The sequence below is a fragment of the Gekko japonicus genome, unplaced genomic scaffold (assembly GCF_001447785.1).
Source record: "Gekko japonicus isolate JY-2015 unplaced genomic scaffold, Gekko_japonicus_V1.1 scaffold879, whole genome shotgun sequence".
Classification (NCBI taxonomy): domain Eukaryota; kingdom Metazoa; phylum Chordata; class Lepidosauria; order Squamata; family Gekkonidae; genus Gekko; species Gekko japonicus.
Genome location: NW_015173148.1, coordinates 314,410 through 329,421, shown reverse-complemented (window position 1 = coordinate 329,421; position 15,012 = coordinate 314,410). Strand labels below are relative to the sequence as shown.

The following is a 15,012-nucleotide window of genomic DNA, read 5'->3' as shown; positions in this document are numbered from 1 at the left end:
CCAATAAAATGACCTTCCAAGACTGCGACCGGCAAAATATCTATGCGTGCCTTAGTAAAGGCCATTCTGTACTTGCAACTCCTTAAATCAGTAAAGTATAGTGGAAGAGTCAGGGGAGAGGGAGATAGCTGTCTATAAAGTATAAGTGTTCTCAAAGTACCTACTCCTAGACCTACATTGGTTTGAGCACTCTGGTCTTTGTTTAACAAGTAGTTTGGCTGCACAGAATCCAAGGGTCCTCAAGTATTCACTGAGAAGCCAAGGGTAGCCACTAATCTCAGTGCAAAGCTGTGCCATGAGTTACTCTTCATCTAGCCATAATCCAAAGTCAGAAAGCCAGGGGAAATGCAGAAGATGATTTTCAGCCAGCAATTAATGGTTGCTTTATAGACTAAGGTTGTTATTGAGGGTAGAGATAATTCTGTTCTGATCATAGCCGAGGGCATTGATGACAGAACAGCTAACAACTGGTGAGCAAATCTGTTTTGAGAACTTTTAAAGACGGGAAATTCCCAGAGCCCCAAGTGGCTGCTCCATATAGAAGCTGGGGCAGTAGTTTCATTTTATAAATGTCTAACATTGCAGAAATCAGACAGCCTCCTCTCTTCCTATCATATCTAAGGATATCAAGGACATCTTTTTCAAAGTTATGGTTAGCACAGTCAATATGAGCTGTCCAAAAGCCTGACTGATAAAACATCCCCCCCCCTAAATATTTAAAGCTTGATACCTGTCCGTGCACCTTGGTGTTTAGTCATGCCGGCCACATGACCACGGAAACGTCTTCGGACAGCGCTGGCTCTTCGGCTTTGAAACAGAGATGAGCACCGCAACCCTAGAGTCGGATTCGACTGGCTTTTGAGCAAGGGAACTTTACCTTTACCTTACCTGTTCTAATAGTTTCCTATCCATTGTCCATTTATGGTATTGCACTCTTCTACCACAAACCATAATCTTGGCTGTGTCGTAATTAACATTAAGCAGGTTTTCACAGTAGGAGTGGAACTGTCTCAACAGCCTTCTAAGACCAATTTGAGTAAGGGAAATTGGCAGCATGTGATCCACATAGAGCAAAACTGAAATATCCTTTCCAGCTACTTTGACTGGAAAGAAACGGGGTCCTGATAGGTATTTTACCATATCATTTATGTATAGATTAAGAAAACATTTTGGCCAAAATATAATCTTGGCAGACCCATTTTGTAGTTTTAACTGAGCTAAACATTTGGCCATGGACACCAAATCTGATCTTTAAAGGGGTGTCCATATAAAGGCGCAGGCAATACAACGCCTGCTTTAACAACAACACTCGAGCAGCCACTATGGCTGTTCGAGACCACCGCGGTCGAGGTGAGCTCTCGACCCGAGTCCCAGCTTCCGCCCACCCAGCGGCTCGAAAGCAGAGTAACCGATGCAAGTAGAGACATGGGTACCCACCCTTAGACGGGTAGGGGGCACCCAAGTGAAGACGGCGGCGGCGGCGGAGGAGACCGGCAACAGCTGAGCACCAGCGGCGAGAAATGGCGGAGAAACGGCGTGGCGGCGGCAGCAACAGAGCCTGTGGAGTGATCCCTGGTGGCCGGCTAAAAGAACAACAGGCGGTCGTCACTGGCGGAGGCGGAGGCAGGGGCGCCCAATGACGTCATTCGGAGGCGCGGCGGAGCCAGAAAGGACATAGCCGGGCCAGAAGAGAACGTCGCTGTGTGCCGCATGCCAGCCGCCGAGTCCCAGAAGAACATCTCGCCGAGAATAAATCGCCAGAAGGAACATCTCGCCGGGAAGAGCCGAGCCAAGCAGAAGAGAACAGCAAAAATACCACTGGGTGTCGGTAGGTAGTCCCATCCCCCCCCCCCAATGAAATGTGGCCTTAGGGTAGTAAGAAATGTGACTAGCACACTTACTGTAAACCGCCCAGAGACCCCCACGGGGGTTAGGGCGGTATAATAAATTGAAACTATAAATATAAATATGCTCAAGCAGCCTATTGATATTGCTTCGTTTCCCCCACAAATGATATCTTGAGATGGAATCAGATGTAGCTTTAAGATCAAAAAACGACACATATAGTTGCCTAGATAATCTATTTGAATATTTATTGATAAGATGTTGCAGTAGAAGGCAGTGGTCAAGGGTGGAATGCCCCTGCCTTACTATTCTGTACAGGCAAACATTCACAAGAGTCTGCTACATGAAGGAAGGACAGGTCTGGAGCTTCAGTCTTTAATTGTGCACACTGGCACTGGATGCTGCCTCACCCAAGGTGAGTCAGTCAACAGGCATGGATATGGGTGTGGATCTGCAACACTAATACGGATGCCTAAGCAAATGATGATGCTCATGAACATATGGCCAGTCCATGGTGATCTTTGATGGTCTTGTATGTGCACATGAAATTGTGCAGTGAATAATTATGCAGGGCAATTTTTTCACCTTTTATTATTTCCTTTTTAATTTTGAAACTTCTACTCATTTTGGTATACGTATTATTCATTATTTGTTTTGTTTCTCATTGGGTTTTTTGGCTGCAACATTTCTGTTTTCAATCCAATTTAGATTAATGTTTTGTTGGAATATGCAAGGTCTATAGTGCAGCCTTATGAAGAAGATCTGAAGATCATCCTACAGGGGGACAGCTAAAGTAGTTAGCATAGCTAGACTAGGGACTTCCCACTTTTTCAAATTGTGTCCTTGCTGTCTCCTGATTGGCTCTTCTGGAGACTCCCTGCTCCTGTTCTTGTTGTTCCTCCTTTAGCAGTTAGGTTAGACAGTTAAGGTTCTTTCTCTTCTATGCTCTATAACAGTTTGTTCTCCTTTAATAAGCCTACATATTTTTCTCTAAACAGTCAGTACTCCACTTCTTTGCATATTTAAACTCTGCTAACATGTTTAAGGTACTGGTTTTATATGCGGTAAAATTTATCAGCTACTCAACAGGCAGAGGAGGCCATTTGGTACCATAGGACGGCAGGCTGTATAGGCACAGGAAAGATTTAAGCATATGCGCCCTAAGAAAGGCAGACAGAGCTACACAGTGGGGCACAGAGGCTGACATTTTGTAACCCAAGGAAGCAGACAGAATTATAGTGGGGACAGAGGAAGGTATTTGTCACCCTAAAAATAGCAGATAGCAGTAATGAAGACAAAGCAGGTTTTTGGAGGTCCCAAGAAAGAGTGCAAAGCAGGCACCGATGCTTTCTTGGTTCACTTTTATGAGTGAAAGTGCTTGGTGTAAAACTAACAGTAGAATCAGAGGTCATTTCGGGGGGGACGTGGGGAACGCAGTTCCCCCGGGTGAGGTGCAGGGGGCAGGGCACATGACGAAGCCCCGCCCCCTGCTTCCGGCCGCCCGCTTCCAGCCCTCATTCAGCCAGGAGGAGGCAGGAGAAGAGGGAGGGTAAGTTGCTTCCTCCCCGCCTCTCCCCACCCCTGCCTGCCTGGGGCCAGGGAGGGCCTTGGCGGGGCTTCTTCGCACTCCCGCTGGCCTTGCAGGTCCACCGCCGGACCCCTGATGTCAGGGGGTGTGGCATATGCTAATGAGTTATGCTAATGAGTTCCCCTAGCTCTTTTTCTACAAAATGACCCCTGCGTAGAATAATAGTGCTTAGTGGAAATCACTTAACTGTGTGTAATGATGCTTGAAGATTTGCCAGTTTGGCTCACATTCTACTTGCCACACATGAGCAGGAAACCAATTTTTCATTAAGCAGTTCAACTGCATGAGGCACTTGTGATCACGACTACTGACAACAGTATGGCTGCAGTCACATGGAGCAGTAGCCCCGCTACTGAGACGAATGATAGGTGGATTTTCCGGGCGCGATCACACTGCAACATCTGGGAAGCGTAGAGTTCCCATGGCGAACCCGAGGCTTCCCTCCGAAGATGCGCAGTTAAACCGTGGGTGTCTGATTGCGTTTCCGGGGGCATCCAGCGCCCGCCCATTTCCCCTCGCAAAAATGTGTGTCCCACCCCACCCCGGGGTTCCCTTCCCAGCAGCGCCGTTCGCTTCTAGTGCAATTCAGATGAAGAGGAAAGAAAAGCAGATGAATCGTTGTTGGGGGAGGGGGAGACAGAGCTTCGCCCCCGCCAGCCCCCCCCCCCGGCACCTTCCTGGGATGAGCAATGCCGGCATCACCTCCTGGGCAAGGCACGAGTGCCGGGGGCAAGGGGGTGTGTGATGACAACGCGGGGACTCAAGGGAAAGGCCATGGAGCAGGCAGGGGGTTCGTGGATGGGGGTGGGGTACGACATGCAAAAAGGTTTTTTTTTCAAGTCTCCACTGGATGCGCACAAGCACCCAACGGCGCATGCGCACACTTCAGTTTAAAACCAAAACACAGCCCCATTTGCCGCGCCACGCCACTTCTTTGCCACGTCGTGTGATCGGCACCTCCCCCCTAACCACGGGACCTTGACGGGACCTCGAGGGGATGTCTGATCATGCAACCACGTGTTAGTTTGCTCCGGGGCAAACAGCCACGCTTCCACCCCGCATTTTCCGGCCCGTGTGACCGGAGCCTATGTTTGCCTGCGCGTTTGTTTAAAACACACACACCCCGATAAAAGGAGCGCTTATGGCTTTAAGAAAAGGATGCCCTCAGTGGCCATTTCAAGGCAACCACAATAGTATTACCAGTCACTAGTTCTTGATTACTGTCAGGAAGAGTGAGGGGGAGAGCACCATTTTGACCTTTGAGTGAGGACTCATTAGGGACAGGCTCGGCAGCAAACACTGGGCAACTTGGGAAAATAAGATGCCTCCTACAAGTCCTTGTGGGTTCCCTGATTGTCATGATATCAAATTCTCAACATGGGCCCATCTGTGCATACTACTACCAAAACACTGGAGCCATAACCAGACAAGGAAGATCTTTGTACAGACCAGAAAAAAGCCCCTGGTTTGCCAAAAAATGTGAACTCTATTAAAATAAAATACATGGGGGGGATTAAGTCCCCCAGATAATAAAACAGTGCCTGTAGCTTTAAGAGATAAATGCCCTCTGGGATACCAGTAGCCACTTTGGGGTTCCTAGGCATCAACAAAAATATTGCTGGTGTTCAAATATTTGTTTTTGTCAGTAAATGGCAGTAGAGAGGGTCCTTTCCAGAGCTATTTTGGCCTCCTAGTCGACCACTGCTCCCCTCCCTCCTGCCCTAGAGGGAGGACTAGGGTTGCCAGGTCCATCTTCTTTGGGGGGGGGCATTCACAGAGGGGGTGGGGTGTCCCCAACATGATGATGTCATGTTGGGGATGCCCTGACTCCAAGCCCCGCCCCTGCGGGAACAGCCCCACTAGCTACAAGCCGCAGCCAGAGGGCCCTGCCTGCTCGATTTCTGAGCGGCATTGCCGCTTGGAGATCAGATATGCGGGGCCCTTTCCTGCTGTCTGCCTGAACCCATAGTGCTGGACCCATACTGTTCTGTCCCCTGCTCACATTGATGATACGTTACAGAGCTACTTTAGTAAATCTGCCACAATTTGGCAGAGGGGGGAGAGTTCAGACCATGGATTTGCTCAGCTTGTAATGCTCAGCTGTATTCCATACTGAGCACCATCTCCAGATGCCATCAAGGCTTCCAAATTTCAGAACTGGCTTCAGAAACACCAACCTATTTCTGATTTTTTTAAAAAAGAATCGCTCAGTTACTTGGGCCCAAATCTCAATTGAAACTAATGGAGTTTGGCCATCACTAATAATGACAGCAGCCATGAAATTAAAAGATGCCTGCTCCTTGGGAGGAAAGCGATGGCGAACCTAAACAGCATGATAAAAAGTAGAGACATCACCCTGCCAACAAAAATCCGCATGGTCAAAGCAGTGGTATTCCCAGTAGTCATGTATGGCTGTGAGAGTTGGACTATAAGGAAGGCCAAGCGCTGAAGAATAGATTCCTTTGAACTATGGTGCTGGAGAAGACTCTTGAGAGTCCCTTGGACTACAAGAAGATCAAATCAGTCAATCCTAAAAGAAATCAACCCTGACTGTTCCCTGGAAGGCCAGATAATGAAACTGAAGCTCAAATACGTTGGCCACCAAATGAGAAGGGAGCACTCACTGGAGAAGACCCTGATGCTGGGAAAGATTGAAGGTCAAAGAAGACGGGGACGGCAAAGGGTGAGATGGTTAGACAGTGTCATAGATGCAACAAACATGAAATTGAACAAATTTCAGAGGACAGCGGAAGACAGGAAGGCCTGGCATGATCTGGTCCATGAGGTCGCGAAGAGTCGGACTCGACTGTGCGACTGAACAACAACAACAAATAATAATGCCCTCTTCCAGCATAATCCTATGCATAACTTACTTGGGAAGAATCCCCACTGAGACATACTTCCATACAGTGATGCACTGGAGTAGTCCAGATGCATGTTGATGAGACTGGGTTTTACCCAAACTAAGAACCAAAGTATTTTAACTGAAAGCATATTATTAAGACTCATATTATGACATTTTAACCGCAATGCCTATAACTATAAAAATCAGTACTGAGATTTCAGGCACTGTACATGAGTGTAGTTCTCCACTGTCTTGATGACAAATTTCATCCAATTGATCATCTCCTGTCCCCTGTCGCATGACACTGCACACTGACAGGTTGCTGGCCCATCTGCCTATCCTTCTCTGTTTATATTCCTGTTAGAATTGTACCCCATTATTTTGTCAGTCCAAAATTAAAGAAAGCTGAAGTTATACGTTGGTAGCACCAGTAAACATAAAATAAAGAATGGATAGGGCTGTTTCAATTATTTGCCAGCCTTGATTTTTTTAGGCTGAAACTAGAGATTTCAGAAGAGTAGAATTTTTTCAGTAAAACAAACAAACCTTGGATTGTGTAAATGTTCATCATTGTTACTTCTTTTCCTGGCATCTGCTTCTTCCTCGTTCCTGAATTAATATAATAGACGCTGTCACCCAGTCGAGAATAATGTAATGAATGAGACAATGACACAGTGCTACTTCTGACATGGTAACACCACTGGACATCAGTAAATGAAGTCAAGTGAGGGGACACAGCTGATTCTGATTACATGATTATGTCACTTAGAAAAATAGGAGCCACTGAGGTTAACAACAAATGAAGGTGACATAAATGAATGACCAAACATTTTTTTCCAAGAAGTATTAAAAACTCAGCAGACAGGGCTCATCCACCCCAAAGTAGTTTTCATTCAGCCCTGGAAAAACAGTTTGCTTCCCTGTAACTGATGATCTTCGGGTGGTAATTTGTGCAGTCACACACTTGGGTTTGGCACCTGTGCTTGGACCCGACCTCGGAAAGTTCTAAAGATAGCCTCAGACATTTGGTGTGCTTTTCTCCCAAGCTCTGGGGAGCAGGCATTGACTGCGCATGCCTGGAGCCGAGGAGAAAGTACCCTCCCACTCAGCACTTTCAGACCGTTGTCAGTAAGTCCTGTCAACATACGGTAAGTGAACAAGAGATGCCAGCAGTGGGGAAGGCTGGGTGGACATGTGTGACTGCACAGATGACCACTCGAAGAGCATGAGTTACAGGTAAGCAACCTGTTTATCTTCTTGGTGGACTCTGTACAGTCACACACTTGGGCGATTAGTGAGCTAAGCACAGAACAGGATGGAAGGTGCTGGCAGCAAACCGAAAGAGAGATTATCATAAAGATAAAGACCCATTACCTGTTACAGGCCTACCTTAGAATCACCAACAAGAAAGAAGGTCGCTTATAATTCAGGAATAGCAGGAAGAATCTGGCTTGCCAGGTGAAAATTATACACAGCCATATAGGACAAGTAGTTGAGCATCATACTGATAACACTAGTTAGGGAATAGACCTTTCTTACTAGCAAGTCAATCTTTTTCCCATCGTGCTTGGGGGAGTGGTGTGCTGGGCCTATTTAGACTTGAATGATTGAACAACCACAGAATTAGGGGTGAGAAAATAACATTTAGCATCCACCTGCTGGACCCTGTGGAAGCCAGAGGCAGGCTTATCCCAAGCATCTTTTAGGCCCTCTAGATGCACAAGGAGCATGGGAAGAACAGCAGCTGGGGGCAGATCAACCTGAACCCATGTATGACATCAGTCACTTTAGGAGTGTCGGTCCTTATCTTGACCTGCAGTGCCTCAGCCATTCTTTTCATGAGTTTGAGGTAGACTTTGGAGCCTTCAGTAGGAGACAGAGCTCCCTGGCAGGCAACATCAGATCCAGGTCTTGTGTGGAGAGGTTCATACTTATCAGAGTCTGAATTGTCAATCTCAACAACGAAAGGTTCAGAAAAGGATGTCTGCAGATCTCCTGATGGTGGAGGGAGACGTTGTAGTTCTATCAGTTCACCCAAAGGGGCAAAAAGTACATGAGTGGAGGACTTCATTACTGAGGCAGCAATCAAAACCGGTTCACTACGGTAAGGGTGTGGCGGCTGATCGCCAGTACAGTCAGCGCTCTGTTGAACTGTCGAGCCCGAACAATGGGTAGTCTGGGCGACTTCTTAAAAATGACATGGAGATTCAATCATAGTAAGTTTGGTCATACAGCAGGCAGCATCGATGATAGTGAGGAGAACCATGGTAGGAAGACCTATCAGAGTGCCAGGATCATGAGCAACTTCATGTTGACAGTAATCCAATCAGTACTGAGAGTAGGAGTGATGATGAGAGGGGGATCTCAATCTCAAAGAACAGTGATGACAGTCATCTCCATGATGTCTATGGTAGTAGTGTGATACAGGAACTCAGGCATAGTGATGATGTGCGCTGCATGATCAACTTCGAGAACGGCATTCCAGCCAGGCAGGGGGCTTCCTGAGTTTTGCAGGGGCATCGTTGGAGACCTGTCAAAGTTGACCATTAGAATTTATGATGAGTCTCCTCAGGGAGTGCCTCTATAGATGGTGAACAACTGAGTGCCAAAGGGGAATGGGAGTGAATGGTGATAGCTTGTTGGCCCAATGGCAGACAATTGGTTGCTGGTGATGATTCAACCTGCTCAAGAATGGTAGAGGTGGTCAGAATTGAAGTCACCATCATAGAAGTAGACCAGTCAGCCAAAGATGGATAGGTTGAGTGAGCGACAGGTGTTGATGGTGAAAGATCCAATATGATGAGCAGTTCAATGGATGTCAGTGCTGAAGTCAGGATCTGCTTCGCCTTCTTAGGCTTCGGATCTGAGGCGGTCAAACCCAAGGGTCGTTCGGAGGACTTATCTTTTTTATGCTTCTTAGCAGTCAAAGAAGTGATGTCCTTCGATACTACTGAATCTCCCCTCATGGGCAAGGGAGGTGGTGTTGCCTGGGTCTGAGGAGTCGAGGATATTGGTGGATGAAGGGAGGCCTTGAGCAAAAGTGTGTGAAGATGAGCCACCCTGTTTTTTTCAGGCTGGCTTTGTAAACTTGGCACAGTGAGGACAGGCATTTCTCCCCCAGATAAATTAAGCAGAGATTGTGCCCATCGGTGGATGGGAGCATGGAGCAACAACAACACCTGTTGAAAAACACAGCCCCTTCCATGTGCTGTGTCCCTGGCTGGAGGTGGGGGGGATGATGAGGGAAGGGGAAGTTAAGGAGAAAACTCATGGATAGATAGATAGATAGATAGATAGATAGATAGATAGATAGATAGATAGATAGATAGATGAAGAAGGTGAAGAAAAGTTGTCTAGATTGGAGGAAATGGAGAGCCGGTGATAGAAGAAGTGCTGAGGAGCTCAATGGTGGAGAAGGAGCAATGAGGTATGGACAACACGGTGGTCAAAAGGGAACTGAGCAAGAGGGTGCTTTCACTTCAGCTCCAGGCCATGCGTAATTGATGTCTGCTCCCCAGAGTGCATGAGAAAAGTGCACCAAATGTCTGAGGCTAGCTCGAGAACTTTCCAAGGTCAGGTCCAAGCGCAGGTGCCAAACCCAAGTGTGGAACTGCACGGAGACCACAAAGAAGATCTAAGTGTTCCTTTAAATGCCCCCCCCTCTCTCTCTCTGATATTTGTTGAACACAAAGGAAGAAAAGGAACCTAGGTCCCGGTCACACGGGCAGGAAAATGCGGGGGGGAAACGTGGCTGTTAGCCCCGGGGCTAAAAACCGCGTGGTTGCTTGATCAGACCTACCGATCGAGGTCCCGTGGAGGTCCCGTGGTAGGGGGGAGGTGCCGATCACTCCACTGTCCTGTGGCACAGCAAAGAAGCGGGGCGCAGGGCAAACGGGTTGGTTGTTTTTTTATTTAAACTCAAATGTGCGCATGCTCCCTTGGGTGCGTGTGCGCATCTGTGGAGACTTTGAAAAAAAACTTTTCCCGAGGGGACATGGGCAGGCGCCGGAACTACCTCCAGAAACGCGATCAGATGCCCACCCTTGCCCCGCGGTTTCAGGAAACTAGTACCTCCGAGGTACTAGTTTTTTACTGCGCGTCTTCGGCGGGAAGCCTCGGTTGCGCCACGGGAGCCCGACACTTCCCAGATGTGCTGGTGTGATCATGCCCGGAAACTCCGCCTATCTTCCGTCCCTCTAGCGTGCCTAATGCTCCGTGTGACCGCAGCCCTAGAGTAGCAGCCAAGAATCACATATATATGAGATCTCATTCACAAGTGCCTCTGTTTGTGACTCATAAAATTAGTTTAGCCACAAACAGCAAAAAATGTAATACCAAGCCCCTCTGCTGACCAGAACATACCCATTCAAACCTGGCCATCAGTGTTAATTTGGAAAACTCAGTTGGCATAATGACAGTCCTTGAACATGCTGATCTTCATGGATATGATCATTCCTTGGGCAGGATGGGGGGGTTAGTGGTAACTTGGAGTACTTTTCTCACCCTGCTTATCAGATGAAAGTGCTGTCACAGAACTGATATGTTTGAGAAGAAATGGCATTCAGATTCAATCTGAGCAGTCTCTCTCTCTCACACACACACACGCAATCAATCATTTAGTAGCACTGATTAGACAGGTGGGTAGAAGGGGATAGGATTTGACTACAGGCACCCTTTCTTCCCACCTCACATCATGACAAAGCTACTTCTGTGACAAATTGCAACCTCTAGTTTGTTATCTCAATGCCCACCAAGTCTTAGAGGTAAAGACCTAGCACAGTAAGGGACTGGGGTTCTGTTTTGTTTTGAATAGAAAAGGTTATCAACCTATGGTTCACCCAGGATTGGGATGATAGTAATGCAAGAGAGTGCTCAGAAGCTGGCTAAAGGATGCCTCTTCAATATTCTGCATTGGTACCATTTGCAAATAGGTTCTGTCTAACCTGGGAAATTATGTCTGATAGGCTACAGGGACCCCTTGTTTCTTGCAGTAGTCCTGCTGAATTCTATGGCAATAATTCAGACAGTTTTCAAAGGGGACTGGATTTGACTGCAAGCTGGACTGCTGACCAAATGACTAGACCATTAAAAGCTGATGCTAAATCCTGTCTCCAGGAGTTTATTGGTGGGCACAATGTCTTGCCAGCTTTTACCAAAGCATTTGCTATTTTTCACCACCTTTTCATTATTGTTCTTCACACAGTTCTCCCTGGCTTGAACAGTTCACCACAGCAACTTGTATTCAAAGATACAAGATAATTTTCCTGAAGAATGATCCCTCGTTTTTGTGATCACCTCTTCTCACTTGTGCCATGCACATGCCTCCATGCACACACAGAGAGTTGACGTTTATACTGTTTAACAAAGTGGCTGAAATAATTTATTGCACTGCTCTTGCCTTGGGGCTTGAGATTTACAGAAAGGATCAAAAAGGTTGCTATAGCTTTTGGTTTTGTCCTGGCAGGGTTGTTTTGAAGCCTGGAAGGGACAAATAAGTGGACCCTGCCTATCCCGTCAGAGTTTTCATCTTGGGAGAAGGTGCAGACAGGAAGAGGCAGCCAGTCACTAGCTTGGTCAAGGCCTGGTGACTGCATGTGAATGCAAGAATAATACATGGTCCAAAATGCCTGTGTTGTGTTGCCTCAGGTGATGCTGATAAGCTTTTGACAGGATAATTGTGTGTTCAATTAGTGCTTTGTCTTACTTAGCAGAAGAGCAGAGGTTACAGTAGAAGCTAGAGCTGCAACCCCATCAGGAATGGGAAAGGTTTGCAGCTCTGAAATGTTTATATCTTAAAGACTTTGGTATTCCCTGACACACCCATTCCCACCCCTCACCTTCTAATCACACAGCATCTCATAAGGCAGAGTGAATTCTTTAAAATAAAAAAACCCTCTCACACCACCATCTCCCATTCAGCTACATTGTTCCTAACAGTCTTTTCTGCAGCTCTCCCTTCCCCTACAGTTATCTAGCCTGACCAGATGAAGTGATCCTGTCCCTAGGCCCCAGTTGCTCATTTGCAGGCTGTATTCACTGGCAGTCAGTTGCTGAGCCCCAGGGGAAGGGTGGAGATGAGGAGGCATCTGGCAAATTAGTCTGCTTTTATCACTGGGGTTCCTTCCCATCTTTGCAGAACTGTAGCAACAGGATAGGGCCTTACTATGATTCAACATGAAGGAATCTGCTTCAGGCAGCAAATTCCTGAGAGGGTGCCATTTTGGTGCATCAAACGATATCTCTTTTTGCAATTAACCGATGAGTTCTGGTCTAGAACTCAGTGTGTCTCTGAAATAGCTAAGACAAGCATCTATTATTTTATTGGCCAGACCCAGATTTTTAACCCTTGTTTTCATGTTAACCTGAAGGGTCTTCCATGATGGTAGCTGTTAGATCGCACTAACAAAGACCCGTAGAGTGATTTCAGCTAATGATTCAGCTTTATTCGAACAAGCACACAAACGCATTTAGGAATCAGAACAACATAACATTGGAGCTGGGCTCCTTTTAAACATACCGGGCTAATATAGCCACGCCTACTATTTACATAACAACCAATCAGATTGCATAGATAAAGGCGAATCAGTGTCCTTCCCGCTCAGGGAACAGCTCTTCTGTGATTGGTCGCTGTTTTGAAGCAACCAATAGAATGTTCGCACTGACGGAGCCTTGGCCGGCTCGAAGCTCAACATGGGAAGTATATTGAGCGATTCATGTTATGCTGTTAATACATAACAATTCCTCCCCCCTAAGTTAAGGCAATACATTCACAACGGTATATACATGCATCATTGTATTTTCAGGCAGTTTCAAACAGGTTGCCACACTCATAGTCAGCTAAGTATGCTGGAGATCTGTGCGCACGCTGTGACCTTCTCAGCGTGACAGGTCCATTTGGCGGAGCTTCTAACTGGGGCTCCACAGACCCTGAGTCAGGCGCTTGTACGGCCGGGTCTGTTGTTTCAGTCTCAGTGAATTGCCTAGCAGGACCAGCTAACTCCATATTTTCCTCCATTGCGGGAGGTTCGGAAAGTAATTCAGAGGACCCAGCCGGAGAGTCAGCGCTGTCCTTGGACCAACGCTTTTTTAATTGGTCCACGTGTCGCCGCCACCTTCTGCCGTCATTCAACAGTACCGAGTACATCCTAGAGCCTATGCACTCACATATCTTCCCGGGAACCCAGTCCTGCCCTGCAGCGTAATTTCGGGCGAACACTTTGTCCCCCGCCTGAAACATGCGCACATTTGCTTGCGTGTATGAACGCCCGGTCCGGTCTTCGCTTAAGTCCGGATGCAACCGGTTCAAGCGAGTGGTGAGGCGGCGGCCCATTAACATTTCGGCCGGACTTCGGCCCGTCGCGCTGCAGGGGGTTGTGTGCTGGCGCAACAGAAAAGACCCTAAACGGACGCTCCAATCCCCCTCGGTCAATCTTCCTAGGGCTTCCTTGGCTGTTCGAACCATCCGTTCGGCCTGCCCGTTGGAAGCTGGGTGAAAGGGAGCTGCGGTCATTTGCCGGATACCATTGTTTGTGAGGAATTGTCTAAACTCCTCGGACACAAACTGAGGGCCATTGTCGCTGACCAGTGTGTCCGGCAACCCATGGGTTGCGAACAACCGGCGCAACGCCTGTACAACAGCGGTAGATGTGGTTGAGCGCATGTGCACCACCTCAAGCCATTTGGACCATGCATCCACAATTATAAGGAACATTTGCCCTTGTACTGGGCCAGCAAAATCTATGTGAAGCCTTGACCATGGCTTACCCGTGGATTCCCATTTCTGTGGTGGGGCTGTTGGGGGGTCTGGCCTGCTTTGCTGACACTGGTTGCAAACTTGTACCCACTCTTCAATGGCCGTGTCCATTTTAGGCCACCAGACATACCCTCTCGCCAGGGCCTTCATTTGTACTATTCCAGGGTGCCCTTCGTGTAAGGATTGTAACACCTGCTGCCTGAGTGTGTCTGGAACCACCACCCTGTTTCCCCAAAGTACACAGCCCTTTGATATGGACAATTCATTTTGGCGGATTTTGTACGGTTGGAACTCGTGTTCCATGCTGCCCATTGGCCACCCCCTCCACACCCAGTTAAGTACACGGGACAGAACGGCGTCCCTAGCCGTGTGTGCGGCCACGTCCTTGGATGAGACCGGGGCTTGGGGAAGTTCGTCTATGGCCAAGACTTCACATACCGGAGCAGGGTCCGTTCCTTGGTTAGGTAAGGGACAGCGGCTGAGTGCGTCAGCATGCCCTATAGCCTTACCCGGCCGGTGTTCCAGATCAAAATCGTACGCCTGCAAAAACAGCGCCCACCTAAGCATCCTGGGGGACATGATGTTTGGCAGCTGCTTATCGGGCGCAAAAATCCCCAGTAGCGGCTTGTGGTCTGTGACCAACACAAATTTCCTGCCAAAAACAAAATCGTGGAACTTTTTGACAGCCGCTACTAAAGCCAGACCTTCCTTGTCTATCTGGGCATAGTTCCGCTCTGCCTCAGATAGAGACCGTGAATAGAAAGCGATAGGCGCCTCGCTTCCATTTGGCATCAGATGGCTCAAAACGGCGCCTATTCCAAAAGGCGAGGCGTCAGCAGCCAAAATCAGGAGCTTTTGCTCATCATAATGAGTCAAAACGGCGTCGGATGTTAATAATGCCTTAACTCCATCAAAAGCTAAAGCGATAGGCGCCTCGCTTCCATTTGGCATCAGATGGCTCAAAACGGCGCCTATTCCAAA

The 15,012-nt window shown here is 47.7% G+C and overlaps 1 protein-coding gene across 1 annotated transcript; it reads right to left on the bottom strand.

Annotated features, from left to right (window-relative positions):
* Positions 1-13,077: 13,077 nt before the first annotated feature.
* Positions 13,078-14,142, bottom strand: LOC107119758 (uncharacterized protein K02A2.6-like). Its single transcript, XM_015422340.1, has one exon. The coding sequence runs from the start codon at positions 14,140-14,142 to the stop codon at positions 13,078-13,080; it is 1,065 nt and encodes a 354-aa protein (XP_015277826.1).
* Positions 14,143-15,012: the final 870 nt, after the last annotated feature.